Source organism: Quercus robur, chromosome 6, assembly GCF_932294415.1.
Source record: "Quercus robur chromosome 6, dhQueRobu3.1, whole genome shotgun sequence".
NCBI classification, from domain to species: Eukaryota; Viridiplantae; Streptophyta; class Magnoliopsida; order Fagales; family Fagaceae; genus Quercus; species Quercus robur.
The window spans coordinates 9,956,115-9,971,730 of NC_065539.1; the positions used below are offsets into that span (position 1 = coordinate 9,956,115).

The window sequence follows — 15,616 nt, forward strand, 5'->3', positions numbered from 1 at the left end:
TCCTAAAGCATAATTATAAGGGTCATATTTTTATGTATTGGCATATACGAGATCAAAATACACTTTATATGTAATTAAGTCTTAGTTTCAAGTGTTTTTAAGAAGAACATATTGTTCATTAACAAGTGGTATTATTTAAAAAACAAGACTGCTAAAAAATAGATGTTGTGCAGGTCTTGATACCTATTGACTTATCGATAATAAATGAATCTTGATACTTGCTTATCATATCGAGATACGGGAAAACTGAACTACGAATTTTGCTTTCAACCTATGATGACTTGCCTTTCTAGGAATTCCTGCACCAAGGTTTCAAAGCATATAAAATACATAATTTATAGTCGTCATCATAGAGATAGAGAGATATGCACATAATAGAGAGTTTTTGCAACGTTGAGTGTCTAGGGTTTTGTATCAAGTTGCTACTGGTTCATCCAAGCATGGATTAAAGAACTCTGCAAAGCTACATCAATTAAAATAGTTGTTGTGGAATTAGTCATGGATAGGAGATTCATGCGAATGAGAAGTCTTCTACAAGATCTAGTCCAATTAGGGATTGGAGTTGAGCTTTCTAATAGATCAATAGATTCTACTGTAGGTAGTGAAACGACCTAAGGAAAAGCACTAGCCACATCTGCGCTATACTTCAAAAGGACTAGTCACAATTGAGGCTCCTTGCAGTTGTTAATAAAGCCCAGTTCAACCCAGTAAATACCCGATATGGGACTCATCACACACCCACACACATTACATAATCAATCAAATTGGGATATCACAATCTCCCCCACTTAAATTCCTAACGTCCTCGTTAGGGCCCACTTTGTGTGGTAGTGTCTCCGAGCCCACATGGGGTTACCAACCTGGCTCTGATACCATATGAAACGACTCAAGGAAAAACGCTAGCCACATCTGCGCTATATCTCAAAAGGACTAGTCACCATTGAGGCTTCTTGCAGTTGTTAATAAAGCCCAGTTCAACCCAGTAAATACCCGTGTGGGACTCATGACACACCCACACACATCACACAATCAATCAAATTGGGGTAGTGACCCAAAAAGGGGGGTCTTGCATTCCATGGAATCCCACATCGCTTAGGGAAACACATGGGAATGTGTTTATAAGGAATGACCTCCCTTCAATGTGTAGAGGCCTTTCCCCCACTGCTGTGTGCTTTGGGGGAGAACAAAACCGTGAGGGGTATAAGGCCCCAAAGCGGACAATATCTACACAGGTAGGGTGGGGTCGTTACAGGTAGGTAGTTTGGAATTGGGTAAAATCCATTGTATTTGTAACCTCTATTTCTTGTTAATGGATTATTCAAAATTTGTGACCTAAAATTTACTTGGTGAGGTTTTGCCTGTGAGGTTTTCCTTATTATGATCAAATCGTTATGTCAAACTTATTTTCCATTGCGCTCTATTTAGTTTGGTAATTTGACCATGCCATAATTAAATTTGCACGTAATTCGGACTAATTAATAAATTTGCACGTAATTCTCACATGGCCTTACAACCCCATTGGAGAGTACACAGTCAAGTTGGGGAACCAGTTTTGGCAACTAGAGTTTCAAAATAGCCAACCGGGTTAATCCAATTCTACACAGCTGAAACCTTTGTGGCAAGCAATTTGGAGTTTAACTGTTCTATGTAAGGTAAAAAAATCTGGTTTGGAGAGCAACCAAAAATTCTTTACCTACGAAGAAGAATCTAGTTAAGCAACAGATTATCAATAGAGACAGTTGTGAACTCTGCCATGATCATCAAGAAGACGTGAGGCATGCACTATATATACCTCTATCCGAAACTAGATGAGCTTTGGAATAAAATCCCCATATGGAATCATAGCAATTTAAAGCAAGTTTCAACGTTCGTCGATTTGTTGAGGTGTATTTTTGTAGAAAATAGAGACCCGACTTTGTTCTCAATGGTGATTTAGGTGCTATGGAACTGTCGAAATAATCTTAGGCTTGGAAAATTTACTGGTACATTGGATCAATTATTAAGTTAGGCTAGAGACAGATTGCGTGAGTTTGCTCTCCATAACACCTCCACGATTGCACCAGTTGGGTGACAACCTATAAGCTGGCAACCTCTAGAAAGCTCTCAATACAAAATTACCTTAAAAATGCTTTTTATTTTTAGTCAGAAAATTGTGCTGGTATTGGGGTGATAATTAGGAATGAGTTTGGTCAGGTTATGGTCTCTCTATCCCAACGCATCCCCCTACCTTTTACAGCTATCAAAGTCAAAACTTTGGCGGCACAACGGGCTCTTGAATTGGCTATGGAAACAAGTTGTGACAGGGTTATCTTGGAAGGTGACTCACAGATCCTTATCACAGCACTCAAGGATGACTCTCACTCATTATCACACTTCGGCCATTGCAAAAGATATACAGTACCTTGCCTCTTATTTTTCAATGTTAAATTATTCCCATGTACATAAGCATTGTAATACTGTAGCTCACTCGCTTGCAAAATGAGCAATTTCCACCCCAATTCCAAGTTTAGATGGAAAACGTACCACTAGACGTCACTACTGTTTTCATTGGTTGATTTAACGGCCTCCCTTAATGAGATTTAGAGTCTATTTAGGATCCGTTTATTTTGCTGAAACTGAAAACTTTTTGCTGAAAGTACTGTAGATAAAGGTAAAAGTTAGTTAAAATAGTACAGTGAGACCCATAAATAATACCAAAAAGTGCAGTAAGGCCCATAAATAATAGCAAAAATAAGCTGAATAGTAAAATAAGCTGACTTTTTAATCTGTAGCCAAACGCACATTTAATGTTTTTCTTCTAGAAAACCTATTGTTGATCTATAACTCAACAATAATAATTTTTTATTTGTAATTGGCTAAGGTTTGTAATGACATATTTGGTAGACTGTAATAGACGTTGTAATGTAATAGTTATTCCTATGGTTTAGTTATTCTTTAGTTTTGTTATGTTTTTATTACAAGGAATAGTCATTCCTTATGAATAGCCATTCTTCAAAATGAGGAATAACTATTCCTCTTTAAAATGTGATATTAGATATTCCTTAGTAAGTGCAATAATTTCAAAACTTAATATATTTCCAAATAAATAAACTTTCCATATACATCTAACAATTATAAAAATAAAAAATCATAAAAAATAACACATATCTCTCTTAAATTTAAAAGTAACAATTTTTAAAGAGATATAATTGTATGAGTAAAATATTTCCTAAAATAAATGTTAAGTTTTATTCTAATGTTATATCTCACAACCAATTAATGAATATGTTTAGTTATTACATTATAACACACTTTATTACTAATAAAGATTACAATTCCAATCATAATTCTCATTTAATGTACCAAATGTACCTTAAGTCTTTTTTTTAATCCAACTTGCGTTTTGGGCTATAAAAAGTTTGAAACCCGGATGTGAAAGCCATGCCATGGATCTTGTTTCTTTTCCAGTTGTAATAAAGGCTAAGTTCATGCCATGTGTAATTATTATAATAATAATAACTAGCCTCATTAAATGCTCTTTGTCCATACAATAAGGCTCTTTTTTATGTAGGTTTTATTTTTATTTTTAATAGGAACTTATGGCAGTTTTTTTTTTAAGAACATGGGATAGTTTTGGTTGTATAAATGGGGTAGTGGGAAGTTTTATAAAACATGGAGTAGTTTTATAAACATTAGTAGGTTTTTTTTTTATCAATTTACGGTTTTAACTTCATTTTTATGTTTTAAGAATAAGGATAAGTTAATTAAATTATAGGTATTTTTGAAAAATAAAAGATAATAATTAACTTTTTAAATTTTCTTCTTATTAATAATAATAATAATAAAAAGAGTCTGTGCCGTGCTCTAAAAGGTAAAAGGTCTAAAAACTTGTGCAAAACTTCAAGTCACAAGATGCACAATTGCGAAAAATGACGATAACTAACTTTTGAATTTTCTTAATATAATAATAAAAAAAAGTCCGTGCCATGCTCTAAAATGTAAAAGGTCTAAAAACTTATCTGAAACTTCAGGTCACAATATGCACAATAGCAGAGAAAAAGGTATATTGATTGATTCCTGTATTAACGTGTTTTGTCGTGTCAGAGTATTTAATAATTTTTCGTCTCCTGACAATTCTATTTTGTTTACGCTCTTATCTTTGTCAGAAATTAAGCAGAAATTGAAGGCTTTACGCGTTAGCAAGTTTCGCAGTTGTATATAAACAACTGCCAAGTCCTTGCCGGGCGTAATAATAATAATAATAATAATAAAAGTCCGCCTCTGCCGTGCTCTGAAAAGTAAAGTCTACTGATTAAAAAAAAGAAGGGTAAAGTCTAAATTAGGGTCCGAAACTTCCAGTCATAAAGATGCGCAATTGCGGAGAATCGTATTTTGGTTACCTTCTTTTCTTTATCAGAAGAAACTAAGCAGAAATTGAAGGGTGCCGTGTTTACACGTTTCGCAGTTGTATATAATAAGTGTTACCTTCAGCTTCGTAATTTTCAGGTATCGCTGCTAATTTAAGTCGTACTGTGTTGCATTTTTTCATTCATTTGAAAGCAGATCTAAAACATCCTTAAACAAAATTATAATAAAGTTTCGATTTTTTGGGCGTTGTTGGGTAGAGGGAAGTCTTTTTTAGTTTGTTTCTAAATTGGGTTTCGAAATCCCTTATTGGATTTATTTGGGTTATTTGGCGATCGAAGCAAAGTTTAAGATTTATGGCAGCATCAATAGTTATTGAAGTTAAAGCATTTGGAGGCGCAGTTAAGAGAGTGTTCAATCTTAAACGCCTCGAATCCAGACTGGATACTTTATTGCGTTTGTTCAACGATGATACAAAGCGATTAGATCTCCCAAAAAAGAATACAAAGCGCTCGACAGAAGACGTGAAAAAGGGTGAGAAGCAAGTTCGCAAGTGCTCGAAAAGCCGGTGGTGGAGCTGCTGTTTTAGAGTCTGTTGCCCCATCGAACTTTGCGAGTCGGACAGGGACATCGCAAGGTCCTGTGAGGATGATCCGGAAGCAAATAGCTCAAGGAATCATGGGACCGAGATTTCGGTAAACTTGAATATTAATATTCAAGAACAAAAGGATTCGAACTGGGATAGACCAAGGGCATTTTGTGCGGTCCGTAGACCCCCGATTTTTACCGTGGGGTTTGATATGCCAATGAAGGAGTTGAAGACACTGCTGTTGAAGGATGAGGTGCATCAGCTTCTATTGACTGCTCCTGCTGGAAGTGGGAAGACCACATTGGTCCAAATGCTCTGTCAGGATGAGAAAATTAAAGGTACTACTGCTTCCATCTCTTTAATTTGTTTGGGGTCCAAGACCATAAATGAGTTATTTATTTAAAATCAAGTATAAATATAAAATATGTTCTTCCTGCTATTTGATATGTAGGATGTAGCATTATTATTAGTAAAGTTTCTATATTTAGGTCTTGCTAGCATTTACTTTTTGATTGATAATATCATTAATTCAAGATTTTCTTCTAATATAATGTATTTTAAGTAGAATATTATCAATATTAATTTTAAACATTTTCTTTTTTGTAGAAACAATTGTAACATGTTTTGTTAATAAAATTTTATAAGAGATAAAAAAAATTTAGAAATTATTTAGCCTCTTTATATAATCAAAGGACAAAACTTAGGTAAGGTACTTAGGTGTTGTTGCTTAGATTCTCCTCTAAAAATTCAGTCATGTGGCTTTTTCTTATAGGATAGAAGTGTATTTTTAGTTAAGTACAGTCACATGGCTGAATGTTAAGAGGGTGAACCTAAGGAATAACATCTAAGTATTGTACCTAAGTTTTGCCATAATCAGAATAGTTATAGTATTACATATTATAACTTCATTACGATTTTTTTCATTGTTATCTTTTCGTTATAGTATTTCATTATCTTCGAAGAATTTTTTATGAATTTCTTTATTAATATATCCTATTTGAGATTTAAGTAATTTTTTCTATTCTATTGTCCTTTTTTGTTAAGCTTTATATATATATATATATATATATATATATATATATATATATATTTCAACTAGGGTTTTTATTTAGCAATAAAAGAGGGGGATACTATGGGACTAAATCAACAACTCTGTTATTAAATTACTAGTCGCTAACTCGTGCGATGCACGGAAAAGTTATTGACTTTGAAAAAAAAAATCCAACAATGAGTAAATAGACATTTTGCTAGTTAGTATTTTGAAAAAAATGAAGAAATATTTAACTTTTATACTTTTTTATAGTTTAGAAGTGTTGTCTAACATTGAACATTATTGAATTGCAAATGCATAGTTACCAAGACCTACAAAATAATTTACAATTCTTAAATTAATAAAGTAAAACTCTCCATAGTTATATATACACACACACTCAAAACTAATATAAATTACAAATATATAAACAAAGACCATGGTATGAGGAAAACACACCAAGTTTCAAATTTGAGTAGCAATATGACTTTCTCGTAGTAATAACAATATAAACAATTCAAAACATGGAACAATATCAAAATTATAATACCTAATTCCATTAGCTTTTATGTTGAATCCAAACAAATAATTAATTGAAATTAATCCAAACAAATAATTAATCAACCAAAAATCATAGCTTTTAATAAGAAAACAAAAAATCACATGAACCTAAATAAAAAAACATTTAAGGTGAAGAATTAAGATCAACCTACTGAGATGCAAATACCAAAAACCCCAAGACTTAAAATTTCAAAATTTATAGAATCCCCAAATTCTACTTCAACCAAACAAAATTCAACAAATTTTTTATGTAACATACCAAATAAAAATTTATCGTTTCTTAGGCTGGAAGATATAGGTTGCAACTTTGATTTTTCTCCAAAAAGATAGAGATGTTTTATATAAAAAAAAATAATTAGTAGAAATTTTAACCCAAAAACCAAACCCACAATTATCAACGTGAGTCTCTTTTTTTTTTTTTTTTTTTTTTTTTTTTTTTTTTTTTTTTTTGAGTCCTATCATAATTTTTGTTTTTATATAGATTATCAATGTTTGAGTTTGAGTTTAAGTTAGATTTATTAGAGAGATAAAGTTTCACTCCTTGTTAAGTTTTGATTAAACAAAAATATTTTTATTTTAAAAAATGATAATGATGAGTTTGAGTTTAAGTTGGACTTGTTAGAGAAATGGAGTTTCACTCCTGGTTAAGTTTGAACTAAACAAAAATAATTTTATTTAAATAAAATGATAAGGATTTGTATGGGCCCATTGAGGGTGATAAAACTAAGCCAAAATATATGGATGATAAAACTTAAAAAGTTGCATCAAAAGTCCATTTGGAAACATTAGGCACTGGTTGGATGATAGTGTAATCCATCATTTTTCTAATGAAACCGATGCTCATGAGTTATGGAAGAAGTAGGGAACGTGGCTTTCTTGATTAGGAAGCTTGCTAATATGAATTTTATAGAGGATTACCACAACCCGATCACTTGAATGAATTTTAAAGTGATTGTGAATTAGTTGTCTACAATGAAGATGGTCCTTGCAGTTGCAATCTTTATTGCCTTTAAGTTCATTGCCAAATAGTTGGGACACCTTAGTTGATACGTTGAGTAACTCTGCTCCTAAAGGTGTATTGTCCATGAGTGAAGTTACTGGTAGTTTGGTCAATGAAGAAACAAGAAGGAAGTCAACTAGTACAGAAAATGCACAAGCTCTTGTTACATAGAACATGGGTTAAAGCAAGAGTAGTGAACATAAGGATAATGGAAAATCCATGGGAAGATCTCAGACTGAAGGGAAATCTGAGAAATGCAAATGATTTCGTTGCGGTAAAGAGTGCCATTTGAAAATGAATTATTGAGCATGGAAAAGATAACAAAAGGAGGTAAATAATCAAAAGAAAGATTATGACAATAATATAACGGCTACTTGCTCAGGTGTACAAGTAATGGTTCTCTCTTGGGGGAAGGATATGTGCTTGCATGTTGGGGAGGAAATTGAGTGGTTTGTTCTGCTTCTGTCCATTGTACTCCAAACAAGGAGTTCTACACTTTGTACATGGCTAGAGACTTTGGTTTTGTGAAAATGGGCAACAAAAGTTATTCGAAAATTGTGAGAAGTGGTGATGTTTGCATCTAAACTAGTGTCGGGTATACATTGACTTTGAAGGATGTGCGACATGTTCGAATTGTGTCTTCATCTATTTCCATAACCACATTGGGATTATGACAATTACTTCGGTAATGGAAGATGTAAACTGAACTAGGGGTCACTTATGGTGGCTAAAGGCAAGCTTTGTTGCACTTTTTACAAGACACATGTGAAGGTGTGTAGAGATGTATTATATGTTGTGAAAGAACAAATCAAAATTGAGGTACAAAAGGTTGACTCACATCAACGATAAAGGGTTTCAAATTTTAGCAAAGAAGTCTCTTATTCCCCTTTTCAAAGGTAAAATGCTAAACCCTTGTAATCATTGTTTTTTCGATAAACAACATAATATTTCTTTTGCCATATCCTCACAAAAGAAATCTAATTTTTTCAGATTAGTCACTCTGATGTTTGTGGTCATATTGAGGTGGAGTCTTTGGGTGGCAATAGATATTTTGTCACATTTATTGACGGTGCATCAAGGAAGATGTGGGGAATTTCTTGAACACAAAAGATCAAGTGTTTCAACCATTTCAACAATTTTATGCTATGGTTAATTAGAGAGGCAGAGAAGCAATTGAAGTGTCTCTGTACTAACGGGTGAGAGTACACATCAAAAGCATTCAAAGGCTGTTGTTTAGGACATGGCATAAGGGATGCTAAGTCAATTTATGGCATGGTTTCAAACCTGAACCGTTCAAAGCACTGAAAAAGGTGAAAGTTCAAGGTTTTTAAGCTTGGACTAAGGTTTAACCGAGGTTGAAACTTGAAGTTGTCATAATTAATTTAGTAATTAATTAAAATACAAATAAAGGTATATCAAATTTGTAAATATTAGCAAAATTGACTAAAAATATCTATAAAAAAATTGAAACAAATTTTCAAATAAATTTTCATAATATTGTAAGGTTAATAAAAAATAGTACAACATAAATAAGCATGAAAAAGAATTGTATAATTAAATCACAAGTAAATTTATAAAAAAAGAAAAAAAATTGGTAATATTTGATAAATTGAGAGGGGTGATATGATAAGTTGAAAAACTATAAATTATGTAAACCCTAGAGTGGATTGTTGGAGCTCGTTTGGATGTAGGCTTCATTTCAAACTGTGTATGCCTTTTATGTGTTTGATAATTTGTCTCTTAGAATCGATATTGCATATCTTTTTAGTTTATCATTGTTATTTGCTGTGGCTAACAGCTATTACCTTTATGTTGGTAAATACACACTTGGTTGACACCAATGAGGGAGACTTTGGTCCCACCAAGAATTGGTTAGTTTTTCCTAACAATATGTGGCCATGGCAAATCATGTTCATTCAATTATTTTGGCCCTTTCAACACTTGAAGCAGTGTTTTTGGCATATTTCATATTTTGGAATTATTTCCTTAGAAAAGTAGTAAAAGGAAAGAGGTACAACAACAATAATCAAGCCTCATTCCCAAATTTTGGTGGTTTGGCTATGAATTGTCAAGAAACTATCTATGATCGACCACTTGTATTCTTTTCGATCATTCTATTATGTCCAAAGTCATATTCTCTATCACCTCCTTAATTAATATGTCATTTTAGGAGATGATTGAAAAAAAGAAAAGCAATTCTCATGACTCTATAATTGTGGCATTTCTCAGATCTTTTTTTTTTTGTTGGCTCACTTCTCACCCTTTCCCTTGATTGGGCTTGGGAATTTTGTTCATGACTTAGCCATTATGTGAGTTTTTTTTTTAATGTAATTTTACGAGACATGAAATGTGCCTCCAAGGCTGTTTTCTAACTACATTGTTTTTGGATATACAGGCATGTTTGCGAACAATATTCTCTTTGTCAATGTTTCTAAAACTCCCGATGTGAAGGTCATTGTACAAAACCTATTTAGTTATAAGGGTTATCAGCCTAAGTATCAAATTCAAAGTGAAGAAGATGCAATCTGCCAGCTACCACAAATGTTGAGTCATATTGGACCTAATCCTATATTGTTGATCCTGGATGATGTCTGGCTTGGATCAGAATTCCTTTTTGAAAAGTTTAAGTTTAATATTCCAAACTACAAGATTTTGGTTACTTCAAGAACTGCATTTCCAAGATTTAAACATACATATAACTTGAGACAACTAAATGATGTGGATGCAATGACTCTTTTTTGTCACTCAGCATTCCTACAAGATGAGAGCTCTTATATTCCAGAAGAAGATATCAAAAAGGTACTTGGTGAATCTGTGATATATATATCAGAAGATATACGTTTTTTCATGGGTACATACATAATACCAAATGTACTTTGCCAAAATCATTATTCCTACTTATACATACTTTTAAGCTTGGTTGTTTTGTTTCCAATAACCTAACTTTCCAAAATGAGACTGCAAAAAAGGGGGAAAATTTTGTCACACACTCTGTTTTCATATTTCTGAATAATTAATGTCGTTTAGATAATTTAAATCTTGGAAAAAATTACCCTTGTTGAATTTTGAATAGTAATTGAGTTTATTTGGTTCCTTGCATTGCAGATAGTAAGAGGTTGTGGGGGGTTTCCATTGGTCCTTAAAATGATTGGTGGCTCACTGTGTGGGCAACATGCAGTTGTATGGCACAGTAGACTTTTGAAATGGTCTGATGGTCATTTTTTTTTCAATTCTGATACTGAGTTGCTTCCTCATCTTCAAAAAAGCCTAGAATTTCCAGATGACAAGATCATTATCAAAGAGTGCTTCATGGACCTTGGTTCATTTTATGCAGAGCAAAGGATCTCTGCTGCTATACTTATTGATATGTGGGAAGAATTATATGAACTAGATGAAGATGGCATCCACGCAATTGCCAATTTGCAAGAACTCACCGTTCGAAATCTGGCTAACCTTGAGATGACAAGGTACGCTAGCTATTTATGACCCTTTATGGCTTAATTAACTTTTGATGGCAATTAATAATTTGTTATTATAGTTTATTTGACCTGTCCGCGCTAAATTTGGACTTTTTATTTCATTGATGTGAAATGTGATTACAACAAAGAGCTGGAAAGAAAGAAAGAAACTTATACCAAACTAGAAACAATAAGAGATGTCAATTACTCTACCCAGGAAAAGAGAGAGATTTTAACTTTTGTTAGTCTATAACTTCCTGTAATTATATTCTTAATTTTGTTGGATATATGTGTGTGTGTGTGTGTGTGTGAAAAATGAATTTTTTTTTAAAAATATTTTTCTAAGCTTCTAATTTGCCCATTCACCAGGAAAGATGCAAGTGAGGTCAGGAGCTATTACAATGAAGACTTTGTCACACAACATAATATTCTTAGAGAGCTTGCTCTGCATCAAAGTAGCCAGGAGCCTATAGGACAAAGGAAAAGACTGATTATGAACATAAGTGGAACCAATCTACCAAAGTGGTGGATGGAGCAGAAACAACAACCCATCAATGCACGCTTATTATCCATCTCAACTGGTAGGCACATTTTCTCTCTCCCAAATACACACACATACACATTATGTAACCTACATAATATTGAGTGCTGATCACATCATATTTAATCAGAGGTAGAGGGGGGGGGGGGGGGGCATAAGCCCCTTGACTTTTGAAAAATCCATCCTCCCTCTTATATTTTTGGTAAAAAAATCCATCTTTAGATATAAATTAAATAATGCCTCCCCCCCCCCCCCCCCCCCCGGGGGATTTTTACTAAAGACATGTAACACATTTATTTAGATGACAAATACATCATTTTTGTTTCCTCTAATTACTCTTATACCATGAATAACTCATTAATTTAAAGTGTATTTAATGTATTTCATAAAAATAGAAAAAGTTCATATATTATTAATGCTCTATACTCTTATACCATAATAGTATATCCTAGAAATATATAAGTAAATCTTTTTAATAAAAACATTCTTTATTTTTATAATTTTTCATTCAGAAAATTAGAGATATGATTTTTTATTATTTTTTTTTTTCCTTTTAGAAGAAACAATAAATGTTGATTTCATGGTTAGGAGTTAAAAATCTTTTAGTTTTTATTAATGTTATACTTTGTTATATGTAAGAAAATAGCATTTGTTAAATAATATTACAAACATATTTTGTGTGTGTAGGTTTTTCTTTGGATTTATTTTATATTTAGCTTAGCCTCCCTGAAGAATTTTTTGGTGTATACAATTTATTTTTTGCAGATGAATCATTCTTGGGGAGTTGGTGCAACATTCAAGCACCTAAAGTTGAGGTTTTAGTTCTAAATTTTCAAACAAAGAATTACACCTTACCTGAATTTGTGGAGAAAGCAAATGAACTCAAGGTTTTGATAGTCAGTAATTGTGGTTTCTTTCATGCTAAAATAAAAAATTTTCAACTGCTTTGGTCTCTACCCAATTTAAAGAGAATTAGGTTGGAGAAGATTTCAATTTCTTCCCTTTGTAAGACCCTTGTACCATTGAAGAGTTTAAGAAAAATATCATTATTTATGTGCAATATTGGTGATGCTTTTGAGAATTGTACTATCCAAGGTTCATATGCATTGCCAAATCTAAAAGAGATAAACATTGACTATTGCAATGATCTAATAGAACTACCTGTTGGGTTGTGTGACATTGTCCACCTAAAAAGACTCTGCATCACCAACTGTCATAAGTTGTCTATATTGCCTAAAGGTATTGGAAAGCTGGTGAATTTAGAAGTGCTAAGGATTAGGTCTTGTACTGATTTGTCAGAGTTGCCAGAGTCAATTAGAAGCCTCCATAAGTTAAGCATTCTTGACATATCCGATTGCCTAAGTATTAGCAAGTTGCCAAAATACATTGGTGAGTTGTGTAATTTAAAAGTGCTTAACATGAAAGGGTGCTTGAGATTATGTAATCCATTGCCGGAATCAACAATAGATCTTAAGCAATTAATGATTGTGGTATGTGACGAAGAAAGGGCCAAGCTATGGGAGCCTATCAAGGACGTCCTCACCAAGCTTAACATTGAGGTGGCTAAGAAAGATATCAACTTGAATTGGCTTCTCAAGTAGCACTTTGAGAACCTTCTGTCGCGGCTGTGGAGGTTAGCAACAAGATGAGCAGTGCAGTTTACCATTGAAACGAGCTTTCACTTGTCCTCTTTCAAAGGTAATTCAGAGATTGTTATCAACTCTCTTAGGCGTGGAGACGTGTTTCACTCTTCTGTTGGTCATATTTTTAAAGACACGCTGTCTTATGTTAGCTCTTTACAAAGTTATACCCTGAAAATTTTGAATACGTCCTAAGCTTCTAATTTTTCCCATTCACCAGAAAAGATGCAAGTAAGGTGCACAAATATTGCAATGATGACTTTGTCACACAACATGATGTTCTTAGAGAGCTTGCTTTGCATCAGAGCAGCCAGGAGCTTATAGGACAGAGACAAAGACTGATTATGAACATAAGTGAAAACGATCTACCAAGGTGGTGGAGAGAAGTTTTGTTGCTGTTGTTCTTGATCCAAGGTATAGATTGAAGTATGTAAAGTTTTGGTTTAGAGAGTGGTATGGAAAGGACAAGGGGGATGCGATAAGCTCTAAGGTTCGGGATGCATTGAAGAGATTGTATGTGGAGAGAGTGGGTCAAAATGGAGTTTTGAGTTCTAGTGGTAGTGGTGCTTCATTGTCTAGGGACTCCAGGCCAAGTGTTGGTAATGCTTCATTGTCTGATCGCATTAAAAGTTATGATAATAGGTTTAAGTAATACTTGGCGGACGAGGACAGTGTGGAAAACAAATCTGAGTTGGATAGGTATTTGTTGGAATCTTTTAAGGACCTTGATGTGGAAGATTTTGACATCTTGATGTGGTGGAAAATGAATTATTCTAGATATCGAGTCATTTCCTAAATTGCCCGTGATATGTTAGTTATTCCTGTCTCTACAGTTGCATCTGAGTCTGCTTTTAGTATGGGGGGACGTATTTTGGATTCATTCCGTAGTTCACTATCTCTTAATACAGTTGAAGCCCTTATTTGTACCCAAAATTGGTTGAAGGATGCAAAGAGAAAAAGACCACTAAAGCTTCGAGAGTGCATGGATAATGTGGAGGATATGGATGGTTTTGAGATTGACAATGGTAAAAATATATATATAGGTTCATTGTGTTTGTTGTATATATCAATTGTTTATTTATTTGCTCAATGCTTATGAGTTATTTTATTTTGAATGGGATAGTAGAAATTGCATTGGTTTGCCCAATGCTTATGGAGGAGGATCCAAGCACCGTTGTGTTGGATGATGATGAGTGATGTGCTACTCTTTGTTTGAAGTTAGTTAGTAGTTAGTATTATGTAAGTATACTTGCTATTATCATTCATTTGTGTTAATTATAAATATTTTATTGTTTATAAACGTTTTATTGTTATTAACACGTGTTTATTTTGTGTTGTTTAGTATTTTGTAGGAGTTCTAGAATGATGCATAGTGCAGACTTACTGGACAAAGGACTTACAAGAATTATCATTCTTTTGCCTATATGCTAATTATATTTGTACATGTTATTGGTAGTGGACTTTTCACTAATGGTAGTTATTTAGGTATTCATGGGTGAGATTATCATTGAGGATACAAGCAATTAGCATTTTTTTGCCTAAATGCTAATTTAATTTGTATATCTTTCTTTTGGCATTTGTGGATAGTGACAAATGGTTCTGTAATATGTTATTAAGTGGATACATTAACGCTTATTATTATTGATACTGACACACACAGTGACACTAATGATATTATTATATGCTACATGATAGTATTTTGGGAGTTGAACTCTTATCGAGGCAATTTCAAAATATTTTTGCATGGTGAATGAAATGAAAAAATTTGGATAGTTTGGATCATTACTATTTGGGTGAACAAATTTTTTTTATGTGAACAGATTTTTTTATGTTGAACAAATTTTTTTTATGTGAACAGATTTTTTTTATGGGAACAGATTTGTTGAACAGTTTTTTTTATGTGAACAAATTTGTTGAACAGTTTTCTTTTTATGTTGAATAGATTTTATGTGAACAGATTTTTTGCTCAAGTTTTGCACAGATGGCTTGCTAAATAAAAAAATTGTTTGTATTTACTTGAAATCTTGAATAAGTTGATATATTGATATTGGGCTTGAAAGCCCAATTTTTTTATTATTAAAAAAAAATAGTTTTTTTTTTTAATATTTCAAACTGACCAAATCGACATCAAAAAACGGCACCACTATTGATTGGAAAACCGACCTTAGGTGGTGTGCATCGGTTCCAATTATGAAAAAATCGATCTCTATCGGTTCGGTAATAAATTTGGAAAAAAACCACCCCTACCGAATCGCACACATCCCTAGAGAGAACAGAAACATCAACTCATTAATGCTCGCCTATTATCTACTTCAATTGGTATGCACATTTTCTCTCTAACAAAGACACATACACATACACTATGTAAACAACAAAAAATTGATTGCTTGTCACATTGTATACAATTCTTTTTGCAGATGAATCATTCTCTTGGAGTTGGTGCAACATTCAAG

The 15,616-nt window shown here is 33.0% G+C and overlaps 1 protein-coding gene across 1 annotated transcript; it reads left to right on the plus strand.

Moving 5' to 3' along the window:
• Nucleotides 1-4,940: 4,940 nt before the first annotated feature.
• On the plus strand, nt 4,941-14,804 carry LOC126689839 (probable disease resistance protein At5g66890; the record flags this gene model as incomplete). Its single annotated transcript, XM_050385013.1, has 7 exons — nt 4,941-5,271; nt 9,920-10,323; nt 10,630-10,991; nt 11,352-11,563; nt 12,289-14,188; nt 14,290-14,402; nt 14,506-14,804. Coding segments are annotated over 5 exons (2,145 nt in total), but the record flags the coding sequence as incomplete, so codon positions are not given.
• Nucleotides 14,805-15,616: the final 812 nt, after the last annotated feature.